Source organism: Oenanthe melanoleuca, chromosome 1 (assembly GCF_029582105.1).
Source record: "Oenanthe melanoleuca isolate GR-GAL-2019-014 chromosome 1, OMel1.0, whole genome shotgun sequence".
Classification (NCBI taxonomy): Eukaryota; Metazoa; Chordata; class Aves; order Passeriformes; family Muscicapidae; genus Oenanthe; species Oenanthe melanoleuca.
Window position 1 is genome coordinate 64,761,531 of NC_079333.1, and position 22,335 is coordinate 64,783,865.

At 39.3% G+C, this 22,335-nt stretch overlaps 2 protein-coding genes across 7 annotated transcripts in view; both read left to right on the forward strand.

Annotated features, from left to right (window-relative positions):
• The window catches only part of UCHL3 (ubiquitin C-terminal hydrolase L3), a 37,984-nt gene extending 28,714 nt beyond the window's left edge, over window positions 1–9,270 (forward strand). The window contains exons 7-9 of the mRNA XM_056495012.1: window positions 4,963–5,038; window positions 7,567–7,625; window positions 8,879–9,270. Of these exons, the coding sequence (XP_056350987.1) occupies window positions 4,963–5,038; window positions 7,567–7,625; window positions 8,879–8,962 (219 nt within the window). The 3' untranslated portion in view covers window positions 8,963–9,270. The remainder of the gene's footprint in view (window positions 1–4,962; window positions 5,039–7,566; window positions 7,626–8,878) is intronic.
• Window positions 9,271–14,808: 5,538 nt separating this feature from the next.
• LMO7 (LIM domain 7) overlaps window positions 14,809–22,335 on the forward strand; it is a 127,540-nt gene continuing 120,013 nt past the window's right edge. For 4 of the 6 annotated variants that reach the window (XM_056483883.1, XM_056483929.1, XM_056483917.1 and 1 more), the window contains exon 1: window positions 14,863–14,983. In XM_056483883.1, coding sequence (XP_056339858.1) covers window positions 14,915–14,983 — 69 coding nt within the window. In that variant the 5' untranslated portion in view covers window positions 14,863–14,914. Of the gene's footprint in view, window positions 14,984–22,335 lie in introns of all 6 variants that reach the window. The other 2 variants (XM_056483911.1, XM_056483902.1) reach the window with 2 other exon arrangements.

A 22,335-nucleotide genomic window follows, 5' to 3' on the forward strand; every position in this document is an offset into this window, starting at 1 on the left:
TTTGACTTATCTATGCTTGTTGTTAAGAAAGGACTTATTGAAGGAGACTTGAGCTTGAGTGTGCCTGCCTAGAACAAAAGCATTAATTGAACATGAGTTTATTTCAACTGTAAATAAACAATGTCTTATCTAAAGATGGACATTACAGCATAACCTGTTGTCATTATAGCAGAAAACCAAGCTGAGGGTTTTATTAACTTCAGAAAATACCTAAAAACAAGTCCTCATTCACTAGTAGTGAGCATTTGCTATAAAAATGTTCAGAAAATTAGTTTAGCTTTCAATACAATTCTATTTGGCAAAAAAGAAGCTTGCTGCTAAAAGGTTTTAAAATATTATGCCTTAATTCCCCTGATGTCTTATCTTCATCCAACAGATTAAAATTGCAAGGCCTATACACAAAGATTTATCAGTGAATACTGTATAGTCTGATATGTACTGGTAACAAAATGTTCTCATCTTTACACTTTTGTATAATATGCCTTACAAAAAAATCAAGACAGAGCCTATTTGTAAATTAGTTTAATATGCAAGAAACCAGACAGTATTTTAAGCACTTAAGCTGTCTCAGTTGGCTTGGTAAAATTTGAATGACAAGGCAGTACTTACTGTCGTCTCAACAAGTAGTATAGTACAGCTCAGATATTCCACTAGGTGTACAAAGAGGCTGAACTGCTCATCATTGCATGAGGGAAATGTATGAGCATTTTGGTATTGCTTTTGTTAAGAAATCTATGCTCTTGAATTTAGGGGGGGGGCAGGGGGGAACATCCTGTATATTGTTTAAAATAGAGTTGAACTTTCTTGTAGTTCTGAGTACATTTCTACTATTAAAACATTGACAAACAGGAAAAAAAATTATTTCAGAATTTAGAGCAAAAGTTTTGGTGCTGGGAGACTTTTTCTAGACTCCTTAAATAAAATCACTTTTCCTAGTTGAAAACTTTCCTTGACTTCAACGATGGTTGACTTTGGCTGGACACCAGATGCCCACCAGGCTGCTCTGTCACTTCCCTCCTTTGCAGGCCAGGGCAGGGAGAAAATAAGAGAAAAAAATTCTTATGTCAAGATAAAGACAGTTGACTATACTGTTGAAAATACTGTCCTGAAACATTCTGTGCAAATCTGATCAATTGCAGTAAATGTGGCAAATTTCTAAGATAAGCTAACAGCATGCTTGTGTAGTAACGTTGACATTTCTTCAATCCTTGTTATTTTCTCTTGCAGCTCATCTATTCTTTTAGTGTCTCTGCTTGCCTTAGGTTTTGCTGCCTTTTACATGTTCAACTCACTGCAGTATATTGGGTTTAAATAGAGATGTCACTGTTTTGTGAGAAAAAGCCAAAAATTGTCTTGATAAAAACTTGTGACCATCATTCCAATGGTCTGTTTTAGTCACAGTACTTTAACAGAGAACCAATGCTTTTCACAATCCTTCACAGTATATTTGTCCAAGCACATCCCATGCTCCAAAATGGAAGTTACAGACATCTGATCTACTCAATGACAATTGCATCACTTTTTCTCTTTTACTTCAGAATTTATTGCATCTAAACCATGCCTAGTATTCTTCTTTATTGAATATGTTTTTCTTTGGCTTCTTGTAATTCCTCATGAGTGAATTTGTATAGATAAACCTCTGAGGTTTTTCTTCTCTTAAAACTGTAGCTGCTTTTGTCATGATCTTTCAATTGGATGTATCTGATTTTTATTATTCCTGAAGGTTCTGCAAAATTGTCTCTTCCCTATCAGTCTTCAGTACTCTTCCGTAACTTGACAGACTCCTGATGCCAGTTTCTTGACTTAACACCAAGTAGCATTTCTTTCCTTTCCCAGTCACTACCTGTATTGCAAAGCATTCTGCTAAACTGGTTTGTGAGGCTTCTTGCTTTGCTTCTTCCTTTCAAAAGCAAGTGTAAGGGAATAATAAAAATACAATATAGTTGGAAGAAGTTGCCTGAAAACTGTAATGCAACACTGAATCTGCTTTTATAATGCAGTATTTCATAAATAAATTTTAAGCAGGGTGTGGTGAGGCTTGTTCAGTGGATTCATGAGAGCAAGACCATTTTTTCCCCCCAGTTATAAGTTGGTCCCAGAAATGAAGCTTTTCGGAAAAAAACCCAGTTGTACATAAATTTGACAAATAGTTTTGTCTTGGCTTAGCAACATTTGAAGATCAAAGGATTTCAAATGCATGAAAATTGAATACCAACATTTAGATTGGGATAATAGTCTAAGTATTGGGGGTTTTTACCTTAAGGAGGGGAGGGGTGGAGGGATTTTGAATCAGATTCATCACATTGGGAAAGATTAATCCAGTTACTTGTTTGCTTAAGTTATAAGCAACAGATTTTTTTATAGTACAAATTTTTAGGTCACTGTGACTATTCAGACCATATTGTTTCTCTGTGCTTATGAGTACGCAAATATTTTTCTGTCAAAAATTATTGAAATCCTAACTTTTCAAGAAAAGTAGCAGATCAAATTTGCTGGTATCTAGATCAGATGAAAAGAAATCTCAGTGGAGGGAGACTGCCTACATTAGAACATATGGTAGAAAACTTAATAATGGCATGGCACTTTCATTCTCTCCAAGGGGGAATTAAACATGAAAAACACAACATTTCTCACGGTTTATGGCAATAACACAATGAAGGCATGTTATTTAGATTAGTCATGTACAAAAACTCAGCAGGATTCTATAGGAGTCTGTCTCTAAGTAAACTTTATGAAAAGTCAATCATGCTTTTTTTGATGGCTTCCTTATTCATCTTCTTTCTATATATAGGCTCAGCATTCCAAGCATGCCAGTAGTGTTTCTCTAGAGAAAGGGTGTTTATTAGAATTTGACAAAGAACATAACATCCAAAATGGTCAAAAGGGCAACTATATCTTGTTTCTAAATGTGGTCAAAATCAACTCCTAAACATCTCAAAATCCTCTGAAATAGTGATGTACTCTCCTGCTTCATGTCACCTTGAGCTGAGGGAGAGTATGTTCAGATGTAGGCTTTAAATTGGTAAGCTACTTCCTTCCTAAAGTGACACTAACTGGCAGTGGTCTTTCCCCTAATCTTGAAATTTCTTAAACCCAGATTTCTTAGTTGATATGTTTAATTGGTAAGGGAACAGCTGTGAAGTGATATGTCTATAAAGGGAATTAGGTGACAGTGTGGGATTTGACAAGTATGCTCAGCCTTGCCTACCTGCACACTTTAGTAGCACTACAGTTTAGATGTCTGTAAAAAAGCTGGGTAGTTAAAAGCAGTAATAACAAGATGCCATTGGATGTTACCTACTGTCATGTGTGGTTTTATGGAAACCCATGGTCCTTTGAAGTTTACAACTGGGATAGTCAAGTTCTTAGGGCTGTTAGGTTTTGCTAAGTCCTGGCTCTGTTTGGCCTTCTGTGAAACAAAATTTTCAAAGGCCATTTCACATAGACTGCTTGAATTTCTGGTGGAAAGATCCTCTTGCCCCTTTGATAGATGCCTCATATTCAGTGGCCAGAATGCCTTTTCTCCATTCTAGGTTCTTTGAAACAGTGATGAAACTGAGTATTTGTGCCTTTCACACTTTTAACTGGTCATGGAAATAAATCTTAAATGACAGTGAGGGGAAGTTGTGTGGTTTTTTTGTTTTATATTTCTTTTTTTTCTCATTTTTGAGCTTGCTACACAGAATTTCTGTAAGCTGCTGACAGTTTCTCCACAGCACTGTGTTCTTTGGCCTTCTTCATGTATTTGAAGGACTTGTGGTGACTTCTTGTCCTTCACTCTTGTTCTGGTTCTTTGCCACATACCTTTTAAAGTCTTTTCTCATGGCCATCATCAAAAAGGAAATTTTGAACCCAGTCTTTAAAAGATGATATGACTTTGAGGTTCTACAACTTGTTTTAAACTCTAATCTGCTTCTAGCAAGCTTTTACATTTTTGGAGTCTAACATTAATTAAAAGATGAAAGAAAATTACATAAAATACATTTCACACAAGTTGGATTCTTGATAGTGAAGAAAACCTGAAGTCCTTTTCCCCATTTGCTCAAAACAGTATCATCTTGAATTGTGGATCAAAGTTCAGATGCAGACTGGCCAGACTAGACTAATAAGGAATGAATGCCATCAATTGCTATTGAGCACAACAGTGGCAGTTGAGCTTTTGGCCCAGAAGCAATGATAGCTCTTCAGGCTCACAGGTTCAAACACCACTGCTCAGCAGGTGCTGGGAATGTGTATTGGTGGAGCACCATGCTGTGCATGCCCACAGACTTCTGCAAAAGCTTGTGCTGCTTGCTGTAGTTGCCAGCACAGTACTGGCTAGGTAGATCTTTACTAACTGTAACCATTTTTTATGTCATGTCACTTGGTGCTGTCACTGTACTTCAGTCCTTACTGGGTATGATGAGTATGATGGCACTTTGAAAATTCAGCCTTGGCACCTCTGGTTATTATCTTTCCTCCCCATCTAAGATTGTTTTGTTTTGACTGCCTGTGAAGAGGAAACTGGTTAACTGGGGCTGGCTTATGAGGAAAAAATTATTTTGACCAAGTGAGTATTTTCATTCCTAAAATATTACACGTTCAGAGTTGAATCCTGCATCACTTTGTTATGAAAGATAGTTTAGTGAAGAATTTGGTTTTTTGATGTTTATGTATTTGAGCTGATTTACTTCTAATTCAGTTATGAAAAATAGAGGTTTTATGTAGAGCTACAATTGGAAATACTTCCAGATATTTTACTGCATGGATTATTACTGATATATGCATTGCAGACAGTTTCTTTGTATTCTAAAGTGTTCCTCACTTGACTTCTGCCATTCTGTATACATCCAGAATGTGCTTCCCGATTGTGATTTCTTTTGTCCAGGTGTTTTGCATATTATGGTGATATGTGCTCATTAATCATATAACAATAAGAGTTTTAGTAAACAGAATTTCCTTTTGTCTTGTTTTGTCTTGCAGGCGCCAAGTATAGATGAAAAAGTAGATCTTCATTTTATTGCATTAGTTAATGTAGGTGGTCATCTCTATGAATTGGGTAAGAACACTTTTTTTATCCACTTTCTCCATTAGTTTGAAACATGCAAGTAGTGATGCTGTTAACTGTCAAAGTTTCAGAGAGATTTCTTGATGTTATGTAGGGCTTAGGTTCTTTTCAGCTGCATCTTAGGGGTCTGGGGATTTCTTTCAAACAACTGCAGCCTTCTTCCCATAGTTGGGTTTTTTGTTTTATTTAGTGTATTTGTTTGTTTGTTTGTTTGTTTGTTTGTTTTGGTTCTCCTTCCCTCAACTCCATCCTATTAAGATAAAATGGTACAGAATAATAGACTGCCTCCAAACTTCTATGGGCATTTCTAAGGACAGGAAGCAAGAAAAATGGATAAACACTCAAAATTTCACAGGACATTTGTTATATTTATGCTCCTGAACTGCTTATGGAAGTATTGAATCAACTGTGTGCCACTTCAGAAATGTTAGCTATATTATTAAGTTGCATGTTTAAACTCAAGGTATGTCATCAGGGTACTAAGAGATAGTAATATTCTGCAACTCATTTGTAATAGTCTGGTAATTTTTTCCTCTACTTTTCATGGTCAGTAGACAGTTAACTGTGCAACAGTAGTCCTTATGTTTTTGAAGTACAGCTATTTTTTCCTTCTTCAGATTGCATAGCACTTAGTTTGGCTCAGATATTCTCTAATGACTCCAATCTTAAATATGTTGCTGGGCAACTAGGTTTTCCAGCAGGCTCTTCAAAAATCCAGCAAGCAGATCAGCATTTAAAAACTGCTAGTCACTGATCTTTCCTAACATAACTTTTGCAGTATTTTATGGTGATAAGATTTTCATCTTCTGAAAACCAGCATGTAATTAAGCAATGCCCTTAACAGTAGGTGATAAGTAATCACAACATGGGATATAAGCATGGCTTACATATAAGCATATATAAGAAGTGCTTATGTTAATATTAAGTTGATCTAAAGGATATTAGCACGGATAAGTCATAACCAATAGGTACCCATTTTTTATTTTATGATGCTGTGTATGTGTCAGTGGACTAGATCAAAAAACTAAGTACTGTAGGATGCAATAAATATTTCATGGCTCTAAATTTCAAGGCATAAGGGATGACTTTCACTTTTTTTTTGGTTGTGGTACTATTTCCATGATACATTTTCATTGTCCATTAATTTATGCTGCTTAAAGAGCAGAAACTACATACTATGATGACCATGTTTACCTATTTTCTGTAGGTATGATGTGAGAGAAACCTCATTTGGATTTTTCCTTAAAAAATTAGAAGAGAGGAATTTAGCTCTGCTGTACAGGGAATGTCAATAGTACTATTTCTTTTGTTCTTAAAATAACCTCTCTGTACCAGCAAAAGGAAGCAAAAAAAAAGCCCCAACTTAAAAGCAGGAAAATGGAAGGTTTTTCAGTTGATTGGAAGAAGGTTATTCAGTTGATTCATTGGCTTCAGACAGCGTGGGCAGCATATGGGCTTTGGCATGCAGAAAATGCTAAGGAAGCATGTGGATATTAAATATGATGTTTTTGTCATAGAAAACACATTATTTATAGGCACATGAAATTAAAATGTTGTTCTGCCAACATAGAAAAAGCCCCAAAATTAAGGTAAACTTAACTTAACAGTGTAGAGTATTCAGTTCTGTTTCCCTGGCACTTTCTGAGGGTTTTGCCTTGTATCTTCAGTCATGGTAGTTACAGTAATGAACAACATCTTGTTCATATAAATCCGGAGGTTTTCTAATATCAGATCTATTTTTAGTTATGGAAAATGTAGTTTGGAAGTGTTGTCAACTTTGGTGGCATCTTTGGGGAGGGAAAAGCCTTTTACAGGGAAAACAGAGCCAAAAGTGATTTTGGTTTAGGAAATACTTAGGATACCATGACATATGTTCATATGTTTTCATACTGTTAACTCTTTGCAAGTAACCTGAAGCATATTTGTATGAATGAAATTATTTTTTAAATGCTGAGAATGACAAGCATTACAAGAAAAAAAAAACTATAAAAAAAACCTAAAGCAACCCTGTTTAAATATTGTGAAAGTACTTACTACTTAGAGCTGTTGGGTTTGTTTGCTAATTTATTTTAAATGACAAAAACATTTTCAGTGATGCCAGACTCTTCAGAGTGGTGGGTTTGCTACTCTGGTCTGTTGTGGAGTCCCTGATCACAGCTTTCAAACAAAAATTTTTTTCGAAATTTTCCTACTCTACTTGAAAAACTGAAGTACTATACCAGCACTAAAACAACAGGAACTTACAGCTTTGAAGTTTTCAAAATAAATATTGAAAAATATTTCATTGTTTTGATTGGATTATTTTTTAAAAGCAACACACTGTATATAATGATACTGGTAGAAGCAGTCAGCAGTGGAGAGACCAGGGAACAGCTAGCTGCATGTGTGAACTTTATGAAAAATGAGATAGATTTTTGAAAGTGAAGTACAAAAAATCTGTTTAAATAGTTTTAACTGGAAAAACAAAGCTTTTATAATTTCCTGAATGTGTTATTCAATCCCACTTTGTCTTTCAACAGATGGGCGCAAGCCATTTCCAATAAACCATGGGGAAACCAGCGACGATTCTTTTTTAGAGGTAGGGGTAGACAACCTTCTTAAATGGTGTTATACAAAATTCTTGCTGTATCTCCACATCATTTATAAAATAGTTATATGAAAATTCCTATACAAGTCTAGCTATATTTATAGTTGGATGAGGAATAGAGCGAGTGGGGTGGTGAGGCAAAATTAAGTTTGAAAAGAGATGGTTTGGAACACTTAGCTTGTGGCTCTGGATGACAGAGTATTGTAACATAAATGTCAGAAGATCAGACTGGCTTATATTCTGTGCTTAGATTTTCATATACTCCTGCTCCTTTCAATTAGTACATCTAACAAGAAGTTGGCAGATTGAAAACATAAAATTTTTTATTCTCTTTCCTTTGGCTTATAGTTTGATAGGTATCATGCTAGACAGAAGTTGCTTTCCTTTCTGACCCTTGCTAATAATCATTCTTCTCCACTTTCACAGATTCTTTTGAGTGCTTCTTTGTGTCATGAGCTGAGAAACCATTGGAAAGGGATATACTGAGTTGGGAGGATAAACTATTATCCCTACAGAATCATGCAAAGTTGAAGTTGAGAGAAGGCAATACATAGATCTGAGTTTTATGATATCCTGGCTGGATTAGCATTACAAAAGGAAGAAACCAGAGAGACTAAAACAAACAAAATCCAAAATGATTTTATAGTTTTTAAGCATAGACTAATGTCTGTAGAGTTTGCAAACAATTTGTGCTTGCTTGGACAGGGGAAGAAATTGGATAAAGCTTTTCTTATTCCATATGTGGCTTTTTCCTGTTTTTGCTGATAACATGTGTTCTCCAGATTGCACCCTAAAGCTAGATGAAGGAATTACTTAAAATCTTTCAATTATCCCATCCATCTTAGATTCATCTTGAAACAAAGAAAAAATTCTGAAGGCAGCAGTACTAGTTCAGACAAACTTAAGATGCATTTAGAGTCAGAGAAACAACACATCTGCTGCACAAAGTAATATTCAGTCACAAAAATCATAATTGTTAAGGTCCTTCATAAAACTTTTGCTTTTTCAGGCTGCCCATATGAGCACTGTAAGTAATCTTGAGTAGTGGTAGCTCACATCAGAAATACAGTTTATGTAGGTTTGGCACACTATTTAGTAAACCTTTATGGAAAAATCCATTTTGAGCATAGTTTGGATAGAGCAATCTTCATGTTTCAGTTGTGTTTGCTTTGGGTTTTTTAATAACAAATATGATTTCTACTGTTTCTCATTTTGGATTTTTTGTACTTTTTTTTTTGCCCTAGGATGCAATAGAAGTTTGCAAGAAATTCATGGAACGTGACCCAGAAGAATTAAGATTTAATGCAATTGCACTGTCTGCAGCTTAAAAGCCTTTTCCAGTGAGGCAACTCTATTGCAATGGATTGTAAGAATAAAACTGTTGCCATATGTTAATAGTACAAATTTTGATACTTCCCTAACATCTTGACTAATTGTAGCATACGTGGAATAAACTTTGCATTTGTCCTTGCTATATTTTGCTGCTTGTTCCTACAGCAACTTTGGGTATTTCTATACAGGCATGCATTTTGTGCAAGATTTCTATGTGGTGGGTTTTTTCCCTTCCATCCCCTTAAAAGTTTTGGGAGTTTCTGTCTGTGATATTTCCTCGTAATAAAGATGAGCTATTTCAGAGCTGGATTATCATTTGTATCATGCACAGGTAACATTCTGAGTGGAGTATGTGGTGTGGTAATGGCTGAAAACTTGGAGTATGAGGCTATCTCCATCTTTTATTTATAATGGTGGAAGAATATTATAAGAACTTCTTCAGGTGACTCAAGTGACAAAGACATTTTTTCAGTGCATTATTTATAAATAAATATATGGAAGAAAATAGGCAGAAAATATTCTTACTGTTGGTGAGCACTACCATTTTAAAATTATCTTAATGTTTACATTTTGACTTCACTTTGTTTCTCAAGTCTAACAATGTTAATAAATTGTCAAAAAGCTTTAGTTAAACCAATGTTTGCTATTTGTATATGTGGAAAAATGACATGGATTTTTTTTTCCCCTGAAAAGGCACATTAAGTAATTTAAATGGTGGGACTGTGGAGGGCACACACAGGTGAATACAGCAATGTGAAGTACCTCACCTAACTGAAATAAATTATAGAAAAGTGATGATTGTTGTAATGAAGTTTTGTTTAGCAACAACAGAAGCAGACTGGAGATTTTAAGGCAGACGTGATAGTCATATACTTTTCTCCCCTGTAGGAATATCTGTTGTTAGTTTGTCAGGTAGCATTACTGAATGCTATGTGATAGCCTTCCCCTGTGCCATTCCTGCCACTCCATCCACTGATCTTAAGGTACTGTTGACCAGTTTCTATTCCTGAATTAGTAACACTGTGGTTGTTTTGAGTTTGATTTTCTTATTTGGTTTTGATTTTGGGCTTGGTTTCTTAGCTAAGCAATCTTAACACTTTAGGATTCTTGTGAAGATTGGTTTGGGTTAATGTGCATGTTTTTGACATTCAGGAAAAATATTCCTTATTCACTCCTTTGAAGTGGAATAATTTAGGTTTGCTTCCAATCAAACCCACTGCCAAAGGAAACTGAATCCTCCACGTCCCAGATGGTGCTTTCATTCTCTATCAATTGTCATTGCAGGAAAAATGAATGGGGTTATGCCAGAAGCACTCTGGCAGTTTTCCTTCTTTATAGAAAAGAAAGAGGCCTGGGAATCTGTCTTATCACTTAAGAACATCTCTTGCACTCTAAAGAAAAAGTTGGAGTGTCTGTCTAAAACATGTCACCTGAAGAGTCCAGTAACAACAACAGTCTGTTTTCTATAAGTGAGCTGGTTGGAAAAGCGAAGAAGAATGACACTAATGAGCTTCTATTTCTGAAGCTTTTGCTTTTTCACCCCAAAAAAATGCAGTATCATTAAGACTTGCTTTATGTTGCCATGCTTATTAGCAAAGCCCAGAAACTTGCTTTTAAATAAAAATCAGAGGCTTTAGTAACCAAACCAGCTGTGTTTTCTTCTTGGTAATATCAGCAAAATCAAATAAAGGTTGTCACCACTGAATTGGGATATTGCATATTTTAAGCTAATGGTGACTTGGAGGATTGCCTTTCAAGTAAGCCATAGTTAATACAGATAAGGCCCTTTTAGGATGGGGAGGAGGGTTGAGAAAAGAGAGGAAGTGCAGTTCAAAGCTGCAAGCTACATTGTCTGCTCTAGGGAAATGGTCTCATCATAAATGATCTTCAGTGTTCAGAAGATTACAGTGAATTTAAGTTATAAATGGTATGTCTCTGGTTTTATGCAGCTGTTTATTGCAAAATCCCTTCAGAAGTGGAGCTCCTTGTTGGGTACAAGGACTGATTAGACAAATTTGGGACAAAGGATAATAAGGTTACAATAGTAAATTTGGGGTGAGGTTTTCTGTGGTCACACTGAAAAATACATCTTAAGTCTTAAGTAAAAACTTACAAATAAGAATGGTTAGTATTTTGGCAATATTGTAATTTAGCTTAAAATCTATATAGTTTTCAAATCAGTTGTTCTGCAGGGTAAGGTTTCCCTCTTTTATTTTCAGCATTCATTTCTGGTTTATTAATATATAAGATGGTACATCAGCAGTGAACACTGCTGTGAGATGCCAAAGGAAGACTGCACTGCAGAAATACATCTCACCTGACATGGACAGTGTAACAGCCTTCCAGAGCTTGTGCAACCATGCTTTGGCACAGGCTTGAGCACAGGAAGTAAAGGGATCTGCAAGCTGCTGGAATATCTCCATCATTGACAGAAACTATATAACATGGATGATTAAAAAAGTGAGGTATGAACACTTGGCTGACTTGTAAAGTCAAGCAAGGTCCTGATTAGAGGCTGATAAACCCTGCAGACCCCATGGTGCTTTTGGCTCTGCAACTTCCCAATGTCTGCATCATCACCTGAGCTGTACAATCTGCTTATTGGCTCAAGCTCCGTGGGAAAATAACACTCTATTTTCTAACTTGTGCAGCCCTGCCAGAGCCTTGACACCTTTGTGTGGAGGAGCAAGGCTTGGCCATGGGCACACAGTGCTAGGAAATCCCTTTTCAGCCTCTGCAGTCTGGGCTGGCTGTACACACCATCTTACAGAAATGGTGTGTAGGAGTGAGGAGATGATGCATGTACTGCGCTTGCATTAATTGTAGCTGAGTGGAGCTGGTGTGTTATTAAGCACTCAGGATTGTTCAAGCTCTTTTAAGTATATTGGTGCAAGTTTTCCTATATTATTTACATACATTTTGTTAAGAAATCATAATTTAATAACCATTATAATGCCCTTTCCTTTCAAACATGGCTGCATGATTCAGTTAATGGAAGAAGAAGAAAGTTGTTTTCTGACATTGAAATGTATGTTTTGGAAAATAAAGACACTTAACAGCCCACATTTACAAAATAAATATGCTCTTTCCTTAAAGAAAGAAGTCTGCCTCGGTAGAAAATATTATTGTGTCAAATATTTGTAGAACTCTCCTTGAAAAGAATATGACGTAAACTGTTGCTTGACTTATCCCTAGGAGCACACACATTGAAAGGGTTTATTTTTGTCAAGTAGAACAATATTGCATTTGCTACTTTTGACAGCAACAATTAGCAGTCATATCTGGTATATGTAATCTTTCTCTGATCTAGGACTCTGGTGACTTACATTGTTAGTGCAAAGGAATAATAAAACTATTTTGGTTGCTCAGGGTTACATAGATAATTTATCTGTGACAGTTGATTGTAAATTCACTTTGAGAATGAGATTTACATGTTGGAACTTTTTTTGCTTAGTGAGGAACTTCAACTTGAAAGTTGCTGTGATCCATGCAGTCTATTTAAACACTTAATCAAATTACATGATTACTCAAATTACTTGAATTACTTGATCTAAAACATTAAACGCTTCGCTTGTAAGAAAAGTGATTTGATTTATTAAGAAGTGAAAGAAAGCAACCAGAAATAAGTGAGAAACATGACCTCTTTTGAAGCCTGTTTTATAGAATTCTTTGTTACTTGCTCCTACTTAGGGACAAGCACTGTATTCTTAGACTAAGTGGAATACCTTAAAAACTGGAGAAAGGCTGCTACAGTTCTCCAGAAAAATGTTTGGCAACCTCAGGTAATGCTAACTCATGTCAGCCGGCAGCGACCGCTGATACATGTTATATTTAGACATTTTTAACCTTTGTAATCATGGATGTTAAACAGTGAGATGAGAGGGTTGCTTTCTGATGTTCAGGCTTCCCATTCAAGAAAAATGCAGATTCTTCATTTGTATTTGGTCTTGTGGCTGATCTGCCTTGGAACAGGAAAAAAGGATAAGAAAAAACCCCTCAAAATTACAGCTTTGGTTATCATATTATTCCTTGCTGGCTCTATAGCATAAATGTCTCAAATCATACCATGGTGAGGAGGTAGCTGCATAACTTCTATGCATTTGTAACTTTAATAAATGTCAAACATCACCCATGGAACTTACTTCAGCCAGAGTCACTGCATTTTCCCTCCTATGTGTAACACCAGCAACACTGATTTCCATATACTGCAGAAACTGATGGCTCATAGCTTCTCGGCTTGTTGATCTCCTAAAATTCTTCTTCCCCGTTCTAAGAAGGTTTTTTTGTAAAATAGAAGATGTGTTCCCAAGAAAACATCTCAGGAGAAGTGAATTTGTGTGTAGTACAAGTCTTAATTTATCTTTTCTCAGTAGACCTTTGAAAATTACAGATGTTCTGCCATGGGCTATAAAAGCAAAAGTTGTGTGCAGCAACTCAGTTTTACTTACAGAGAAGACATGGAAAGAAAAAAATACTACAAAAAGTTAAAGTAGGAATATATCATAGAATCATGAAGGTTGGAAAAGACCTCTAAGATCATTGAGCACAATGTTGACTAACATTGCCATATTCACCACTAAACCATGTCCCCAAGTACCACATCCACACATTTTGAACATTTCCAGGGATGATGATTCCCCTACATCCCTGGGCAGCTTGTGCCAATGCCTGACCGTGCTTGCACTGAAGAAATGTATCCTTATATCCAATCTAAACCTCCTCTGGAGCAACATGAGGCCATTTCCTCTTGTTCTGTTGCTTGTTACCTGGGAGAAGAGATCGAGCTCCACCTCGACACAGCCTCCTTTCAGGTAGGAGTAGAGAGCTTAAATACAATGTCAAAATGAAATCTAGTACGCCAAAAATCCCAAACAAACCAAAGCCAAAACAACAAGCTAACCCTGTGGATTAGTATTATAGAAAATGGCTCTTTTCCCTGATCCTGAAATTTTCTGCTTAGCACTTGTCCACCCCTGCATTGGAAGAAAGGTCTCACTGTGTTCAGGCAGCAAGCCATCTCCTTGCTGGCTCCCGTGCTTCGGTCAGGATGGATGACCCTTGGCTGCAGCACAGCGGGATCCCAACCTGTCCCGGTTTGGGGACCGCAGGGGGCAGAGCTCAGCGCAGCTCCCGCCCAGGTCCAGGGTCGGGCCGTACAGAGACCGGGCTCAGCTCTGAGCCTGGGATAGCGTGTGAGGTGGAGGAGCCACAAAAAACCTGTTGCAGTGAGCCGGGGGCAGGGACACGACTGAGCCAGAGCAATGGGCACTAGTGTGGGTGGCGTGAGCTAACCAGAGTGAGGCCAGCGGGGCTGGGGAGGGAAGCATGGAAGCCGAGCCGTGTGGCTCCAGCTCAGCCGGGGCACCTCCGCCTCGGCCACTTTGTACGAAAAGATCTCGAAACAAAGTGTGGATCTCTCGTGTCTCCCGTAACTGTGGAAAAGGCTCCTAACTTCGTCCCCAAACGGGACAGCGCTGCCGTGGCTGGCCGGGGAAGCCCCCGGCGCGGAGCAGAGGAGGCGGCGGCGCTCGGGCAGTCCCGGCCGGGCGGGACGGCAGGTGGCGGGGGCCGGGGCGGCGGGCCGGCCCTGAAAGGTGCGATTGTCCCCAGCTATTCCTGGTATGCGGCGGGCGGGAGCGGCCGGGGGCGGCCTGCACCGGCCGGGAGAGCGAGGGGCGCCGCGTCCCGGCGGGAGGGAGCCGCCAGCGCGGCGGACGGGGCGCGGCCCCTCCCGGCTCCGGCCGCCCCGGGGGTCCCGGCGCTCCGCTCGGCCCGCGGCGCTCCGGATTCCTGCGGCTCCCGGGAGCGAGGGGGAGTTCCGCGGGGAGGAGGCGGAGGGGGAGGAGACGGCGCGGGCAGCGTTAAAAGGAGGCGGCTGAATGACAGCGGCCGCTGCCGCGCCCCCGCCCCGCCGAGCGCCGGCCGCCCCCCGCTCGCTCGCCCTGGCCATGGACGGGAGAGAGGACGCCGAGTGCGACTTCCAGGCGGCGTTCGCCGAAGCCCGGCGGTGGCTGGAGGTGAGTTGTCTCTCGGTGCTGCTGGGTGCCGGCCCCTCGGTACCGAGGCCGGTCCCCCCGCTCCCCCGGCAGGGCTGCCCGGCCGGCGGCTCCGCGGACGCGGCCCCAAACCTGAATTCTTTGGCGGCAGCTGCCCACTGCTATTTTTAGAAAGTATCGTGGCAACTTGCAGAAATCTGTCCGTGCCGTATCGCCACCGACCCCTCCTCGCAATCCAAATTAAAGGCTGGCTTGGTTGCCCTCCTGTCATTAAGGCTTATAATTTCTTGCCGTCTTGTAAATTACTTCTGTAGCGCTTGCTCCGAGACACTCTGAATTAAAGACACTCCTTCCTGTCTCGAAAGAGTTCGGGACAGACAGCAACCTGAAATTAACACTCATTTTCTTCTCTCCTATTTTTAAACATGATTGTATGACTTCACACAGCGCTTGACGTAAATACCCGTGTTTCTGTATCGTTGCCCCGAGTCACAGCGCTGCAGCCCGGGGAGGGAGGTTGTTCCTGCCTGTACCTGGGGATGACCGGGGCACGTCGGCTGGGCGAGCGAGGTGATGGCGTGGAAGCTGAGAAATGTTAGGAATACTGAACACGCCCTGGTGTGTTTTTAAAGAGGAGCTTTAGAATGCTGGTTTAGATGTATTTTAACACATTCACTTTATTTCTTTGTGCTTAAGCAATTAAGATGAAACTTAATGTTGTCAGTAAGTTTGGAAAGAAGAAATATTCAAAAAAGGATGTTTGTTACTTTTACCCCTCATCTTTATAAGCTTGTCAAGACCTGAGTTCAGGTTTCTTTGTTTCCTCTGTAAAACAATGACATCTAGTGCTTAAAATCTATTGAGAATGTTGAACTGAGAGCACCAAAGTCAAGGGTATTGTAAATGACCTCCACAAGTGTCAGTTTTGTGTCCTCTGTGAATGTAGGTAATTATAGCAGTCCTGGCTTCCCCACGTGTCAATTTTGTAAGAGCTAGCTGAGAGTTTAAGTAATTAAAACATTCCTCTCACACGTATACCTTTCTTGCATGGCTTTCTTTAAATTGACAAAGCTTACTTCAACAAGTTGCATTAAGGTGAGGTAATGTTGTCTTTGAAAATCCTATTTTAAGGGTTTGGGGATTTGTTTTAATTATTATTACATTTCATATGATATTGGCTGGTTGTACCATTCCTACAAAAAGTTTTGTGTCTTTGCCTGCCAATAATGTGTGTGAGTTCTAGCAAAGTGATGTGAGTATGAAGTGTGCACTGTTTGTATATAGGCAGAAAAAGCATATGCTCAGCTTCCCCCCACTGCCCAATCTAATTTGTGTGGCTATCCTTTGATATGTGAAAGCTGTTCTCATTTTAAAGTAACTTTTAAACTTACCTCTTGGAGGAACATTTTATTTTAAAGCGAGTAACTTGCAAACCTTAAGGTATTGGTAAACAGGATGCTAGGAATTCCATAATGGTAAAGGAAAATGTAAATATTTATTTCCCTGTGAAATGAGGCTTGTGTTTCAGAAGAACCGTTGTTTCTCTGCTCTTTACATCCAGATGGATTAAAAAGCCAAGACTAACCATTTCCATTGTTGTATGGAAGAGTAATGGTATTTTTAGGATAATGAGGCATGTCCCAAGATTTTGTGAGTCTTGGTGAAACAAAGTGGTATATACATGATTGAGAGTGAAACTTGGTGAGTCCTAATGATTAAACAATTAGTTTTGAAGATGAGGCAGATTTTCAAATATTTACAAACTTGAACTTCTGATGTTTTAGTAAGGTTTTGTGAACCAGCTTCTCCCTAACATTAGAGGAGATGAAAGCATACAGACACTAGCTACTATGTATTTAATGGAACAAGCCAAAATATTTTTGTAAACTGTTACTCTTCCTCTTTACTAATGAACGCTTTGTTAACATATTTCAATGGAGAGCTCTTTGGACTCTGAGACTTAACCCCCTCCAACCTTGAAGCTGAGGGCTTTTTAGTAACAGGAATGAGCAGCTGTATTTGTCAGGTCCCAAGAGGAGTAAAAAATACCCCAAAACCATAAAAAAATGTTAGCTTATATATATTTTTGAAGTATATTTTTGAAGTTTTTGGTGAGAGAAAACTGTGTTCTGGTCAGGTTCCTTTTCTGCCTGTTCCCAGTTGAATTCTCCATGCTGTGGGGCAGCCACTGGCTCATGGGAGCTCAAATATTTGTTCTTAGTTCTTATGCTACCAAAAACAAAACAAAAAAAAAAACAACCCAAAAAACAAACCAACCAAAAAACCCCAAACCAAATAAACCCCAACCCCCCAAACCCAAACTTTCAAACAACCCAAACCCAAAAAGCATAAGAGCTTGATTAAGAGTAATAAGAATAAAAAATTGCATCTGATACCTGGTATTACTTAAAGAAAGACTTTGTTCTTTCAGGTTCATGTTGAGGCATATTTTATGATAATGCAGACAAGGAAGGTCTGTGTTCTTCCCAGTGCAAAGACCTCTTAAAGTGTGGTCCCCAACCTCTTGTGTTTCATGTGTTGGGAACTGGGAGGGGATGTTGCTTGTCTCGGTTACACGAGTTGGAGTCACTGGGGGAGCTGCCAGTTGAGGATGTTTACTTCTGTGGGGAAAAGAATGGCCATTTTCTGTGCAAAACTCCAGCTCTTCTCAGGTGTCCTTTCTACAGAAGCTAGCACTGGTTGGTGCTGTTGGCTTCTTGCATGTGAGACTTTTGGCTCTTTCTGAGCTCTGCCAGGAGCAAGTGATGCTGATCAAGCTCACCCAGCCTTCACCTGGCACCTCAGCTGGGCAGATGGGGCATGCTGAGAATAAAACACTCTAATACCACAACTTGGAAATAGTTTCTCAAAGAAGAAAAGACCAAGGAGAAACTTCATCAGTCTACAACTTCCTCATGAGGGGAAATGGAGGGCAGGCACTGCCACCTGGGATGGGACCCCAGAGAATATCATGAAGTTGTGTATGGAAGGTTTAGGCTGGATATCAGGAAAAGGTTTTCCACCCAAAGGTGATTGGACACTGGAACAGGCTCCCAGGGAAATAGTCACAGCACCAAGCTTGGCAGAGTTTAAGAAACTTTGGGATAATACTCTTAGGCATATGGTGTGACTCTTGAGGCTGTCCTGTCCAGGGTCAGGAATTGGATTCGATCCTTGTGGTCCCTTCCAGCTCAGGATTTTCTCTCATTCTATGAAAGGTAGAGCTTGTTTGCCAAAGCTAGAAATAGCTGGGTTAAAATTGTTTTACTGTGTTCTGTTCCATATTATAACTTAAGCAAGCCAAAAGCTGTTCCTCCAAACCAAAGCATTCTTCCCCCAGCTATTAAATATCCCAGACTGCCGAGTCTGTTTTCCTGCCTCAAGATGTGGGAGGGCAGTCTGCCTCTCCCTTTCTGCAGTCCAGCACCAAGTTGTGAATGGAGGCAAGACAGTCCCTCTCCCCCAACACATGCTTCACTGTTTTAGGAGTGATGCCCCTTGAAGAGTCCGAGGGGAAAGAAGTGTGTGCTGCTTTCTTGTAAAATGTCTCAGCCTTTGATTCTACTTCTGTGTTTTAAACATATTCTGATCTTCTGGTAAATGTCTATGGTTTGAAACTGTTCTCTAAAGCAACTTGAAACCTGACCCACAAAGTCTGTAAATCTTTAGTTAAAGTGCCTTGAGGCAAATAATGCTTGAATTTTTTCCCCCCTGAAATGTACAGATCCAGTCTGCAGGAGGGTGGCCAGCAGGCGTGTGCCTGAATGAATTGTTGGAGTGAAGCAGCAAAGCTGTAGGAAAGCATGTGGAGCAACTTCAACAAATCCACTGAAGTGAAAAATGGGTGTTCAGCCAAGTAACTATTAATATTGCAAATTAGTACAGCTCTTCTTGTGAGCTGCATTTCTTTCTCTAAGAACTCCTATAGAGTTGTAAGCCAGATGTTCAGAGAGGTACTAATTTCATCAGAGTGTGTTGAGAGTGTCAGAATCAGGAGCCTGGAATTGTTCCTCATGCAGGGACACTGCAGCATGAGTTCTTGCTGGTGCTAACACTACCCAGTGATGATGGAGAGAGCTGTTTCACCATGAGGATTTCTATAGCAGAATAAGGTTTTTATCAATTTTAATAGACAGTGTTAGCAAAAGAAAACTCAGCTCTGGACTGCAACTAAAGATAACTCTGCTGTTCCTGTCTGACCATTAACTAGGTAGTGGAATTGCCTAATTATTTATTTTTAATGCTGTTGTGTATTGACAGCTTCATGTATTATTGCATTATAGTAGTTGTTGGAAAATTATCTGAGGCCTTTTTTTTTTTTTTTCTTCTTCCAGGACAAAACAAATTTGTATATATATGTGTACACCCCCTGCCCCCACCTCTCAAACCTGCTCAGAAGACTGAAGAAGCAGATTTGCAAAGTAACTTGGTAGAAAGAGTCTGTTTGAGGATAAAACTTGAGAGCCAGGACAACTTATTGAAATCTTTTGGCTTGGACCAACAGTAAAGCAATCAAATTCAGGGAATGGTCTCTGACATGTGGTCACCAAATGTCTTTTTTTGAAGCTGTTTGAAGTTTGCATTTCTACTGTATATTTTTATGGCTTCTGCAAATGCAGCTAGAGGTCTAGCAGTGATGTTTCCCCTGTATTTGCATAGAGATCTTACCTCAGTGATTATTTTGTTTTGTTTCTCCCTCAAGCATGAATCTAATGCATGCAGTCTGGTATGGGGATAATAACTGTAGAGATAGAAGGCTAATTCCACTGTTCAAATCCTCTTCTTGTAGGTACCTTTATTTAAGTTGAACTAATAGTTTTGAAATTTTTTTCTTAGTTCTGGGTAATGTATTCTTGCATAGCCTGTAGAGAGCCAGCCAATATCCTGAATAGGGCTAGAATGAAAGATGTGTGAATGAAAAGGCAAAATCTATATATTCTGTTCCCTAAGCCATGTTTAATACTGGGTAATTCTGTCAAGTCATAAAACCTGGGTGGGCTGGTTTCTGGAGAACTTCTTACAGCACAGCTGCCAAAGTCCTGGCTCACGTTTACATAAGGGCTGTATTTAGCTCTGCTTTAGGTGGCTGCATCAATATTTTATTACTGTGTGTATATTCTTGGCAATGAGTATTTATTTCATGGATAAATCTAAGTTGATGTATAAGTATTAATTGATGTATAAATGTACATGTTGTGAAGTAAATACTGTGGGAATTTTAATCCTGGAAATAATGCTCTCTCCATTGCCTGCAGACTATGAAAGTGCTGTGGTAAAATGCCATATAATAGGGCTAGCAACAATGTGTTAGAGGGAGAGGATGACAGTAAAACCCTTTGATCTGGCTGAACATTTTTCTTTGTCCCCTTGCTTCCAGATCTCAGGATAGGTGTCTGTGATATGTTTGAGAAAAAAATGGGACTAATTTTTGCTTGAGAGTAAAATTGGTTTCTGCAAGGTGGGTTTATACATTTTTCATGTCTATATTCAGAAATTCTCAGGGATAATGAAATGTCTGTCTTCATGTAGCCCTGTGTGATGGGCATGCATAACTTTGAGCTGAGTTCACAATGTAGTTTCCTTTATGAAATTTCTCTTTGTACTTTTGAGCATTGTTTTAAGACTCTGCATGAAAGCAGCATCTGCAGGCACTTTCAGAAAGAATTAACTTGTTGACTATAGAATTGGGTATGTCTTCTATACTGGGAAAATGTATTGCAGCTTAAGGGGAACTACAGACAATGCTCACCAGGCTTTTGTTTTCTTCTGGTCTGTGTTTTGTAGTGAGCAACTAGAGTTAGTTGTGGCATTACTTTTGTTGTTTTTCTCCTCTCCTTTTGTTTGTTTGTTTTTTGAACTCTGTCCTGATTCTTTCTGCAGTTTTGTGAGGTCAGGCATGCTTTTTCTGCCCATAGTTTATGGACAAGGTGAGATGATAATGATTTCCATGTTTAGCATGTTGTGCCCCTCCCCTCCCCAACTACTATGGACTCACTCTTAGCACCTTTTCATTGTCAGGCACTATTTTTGGTCCAGATTTTTAAGTTTTTAACGAGCACTTGTGTATATTATGTTAGACTGTGACCTTGCTGAGCTTTGGAAAACACTTGTGTTTTATTGTGTTGTAAGAACCAGATACATTCCAGCTGTTTCTTGTACCTACCACTCCTCCACTTTAAAGTTCCTTTATCCACTCCTGCAGGACATTTTTTAAAAACAAAACCAACCCTGACCTTTTCTGCTTAACAAGACTAATATAACTCTTAACTATCATTTTCTAAATGGGCTTTCCAGCTGCAGCAGTTTAATGAAAAACAGCATGTGCTCTCAGACCCAGTGTACTAGAAATGCTTCTGCTGGTCTAAGGTGTGCTCGACACACCTCAGCTATTATCCAAATTATCTTGGGAGGAGTGTTTTGGTTTTGCTGTTTTTCACATTTCTGAATGCTGTCAATCCAAATGAAAAGCTAACTTTAAAGGAATGTATGAATAAGTTACTTTAAAATAGGTTCTGTTGTTCTTCATGCTGTGAGCTTCTGCAAAGTGTTGTAAATTTAGCATTTATTGGTGCTAATCTTTTATTTTTCCAATGAAAAGAAAGATGTATGGCTCTGACTCATGGCGTGCTAGCTTCCAATTGGATACTTAGCTGTAAAACTTTCATTTGTGCTATACTGAATAAAGAAGTCTAATTTCAACAGTGTTTTCCATTCATGGTACCAAACATCTGGGATTATCTTAGAAGGGCATGAAGACTGAAAGGCTTGCTTTATACTTTTTTGCCGATGTTGGCACATGTTGTGCAAATGTTGGCACATTTTTTTGGTACCAGCTCATGTGAAAGTTCTCAGTTTTGTATCTGGATGTGATTCAGCTTTCAGTTGTTACTATTAGAGAAGAACATAATATACTAACGTGGGGAAATACTGTGTTGGCCAAAAAAGTCAAAATCCTTGAAATGTATCACAGCTTTAAAGGAGTTAGCATAGCTGAGATCAGTTCAGCTAGCACAAACAGTGAAATCTGCTGTTGGGCCAAGCTGTCCTCCTCCAGCAGATCCCACGACAGTGTGGTTTTGTGTTAGTGCTGAGATGTTATCCCAGCAAGGTGTCATTGACACTCCCGTGCTTGGTCTGTGCTTTCTCTGCTTCCTTTTGCTGTGGCAGTGGTGTCTGATGCTCTGGTGAATTGGCTCGGGGAAAATCAGTGTTTTGTGGTATTTGGTGTTTGCTTGGCTCCTGAAAGGCAAGAAGGGCACCAGTGCTTCAGCCAGGGAAGAGGCACTGTTGATGGAGGTGGTCTTTTGGCAGCAGCCAGCTGTTGGGCTGCAGCTGGCTAGTGGGATGCAGAAGGCAGACACCTGAACTCAGAC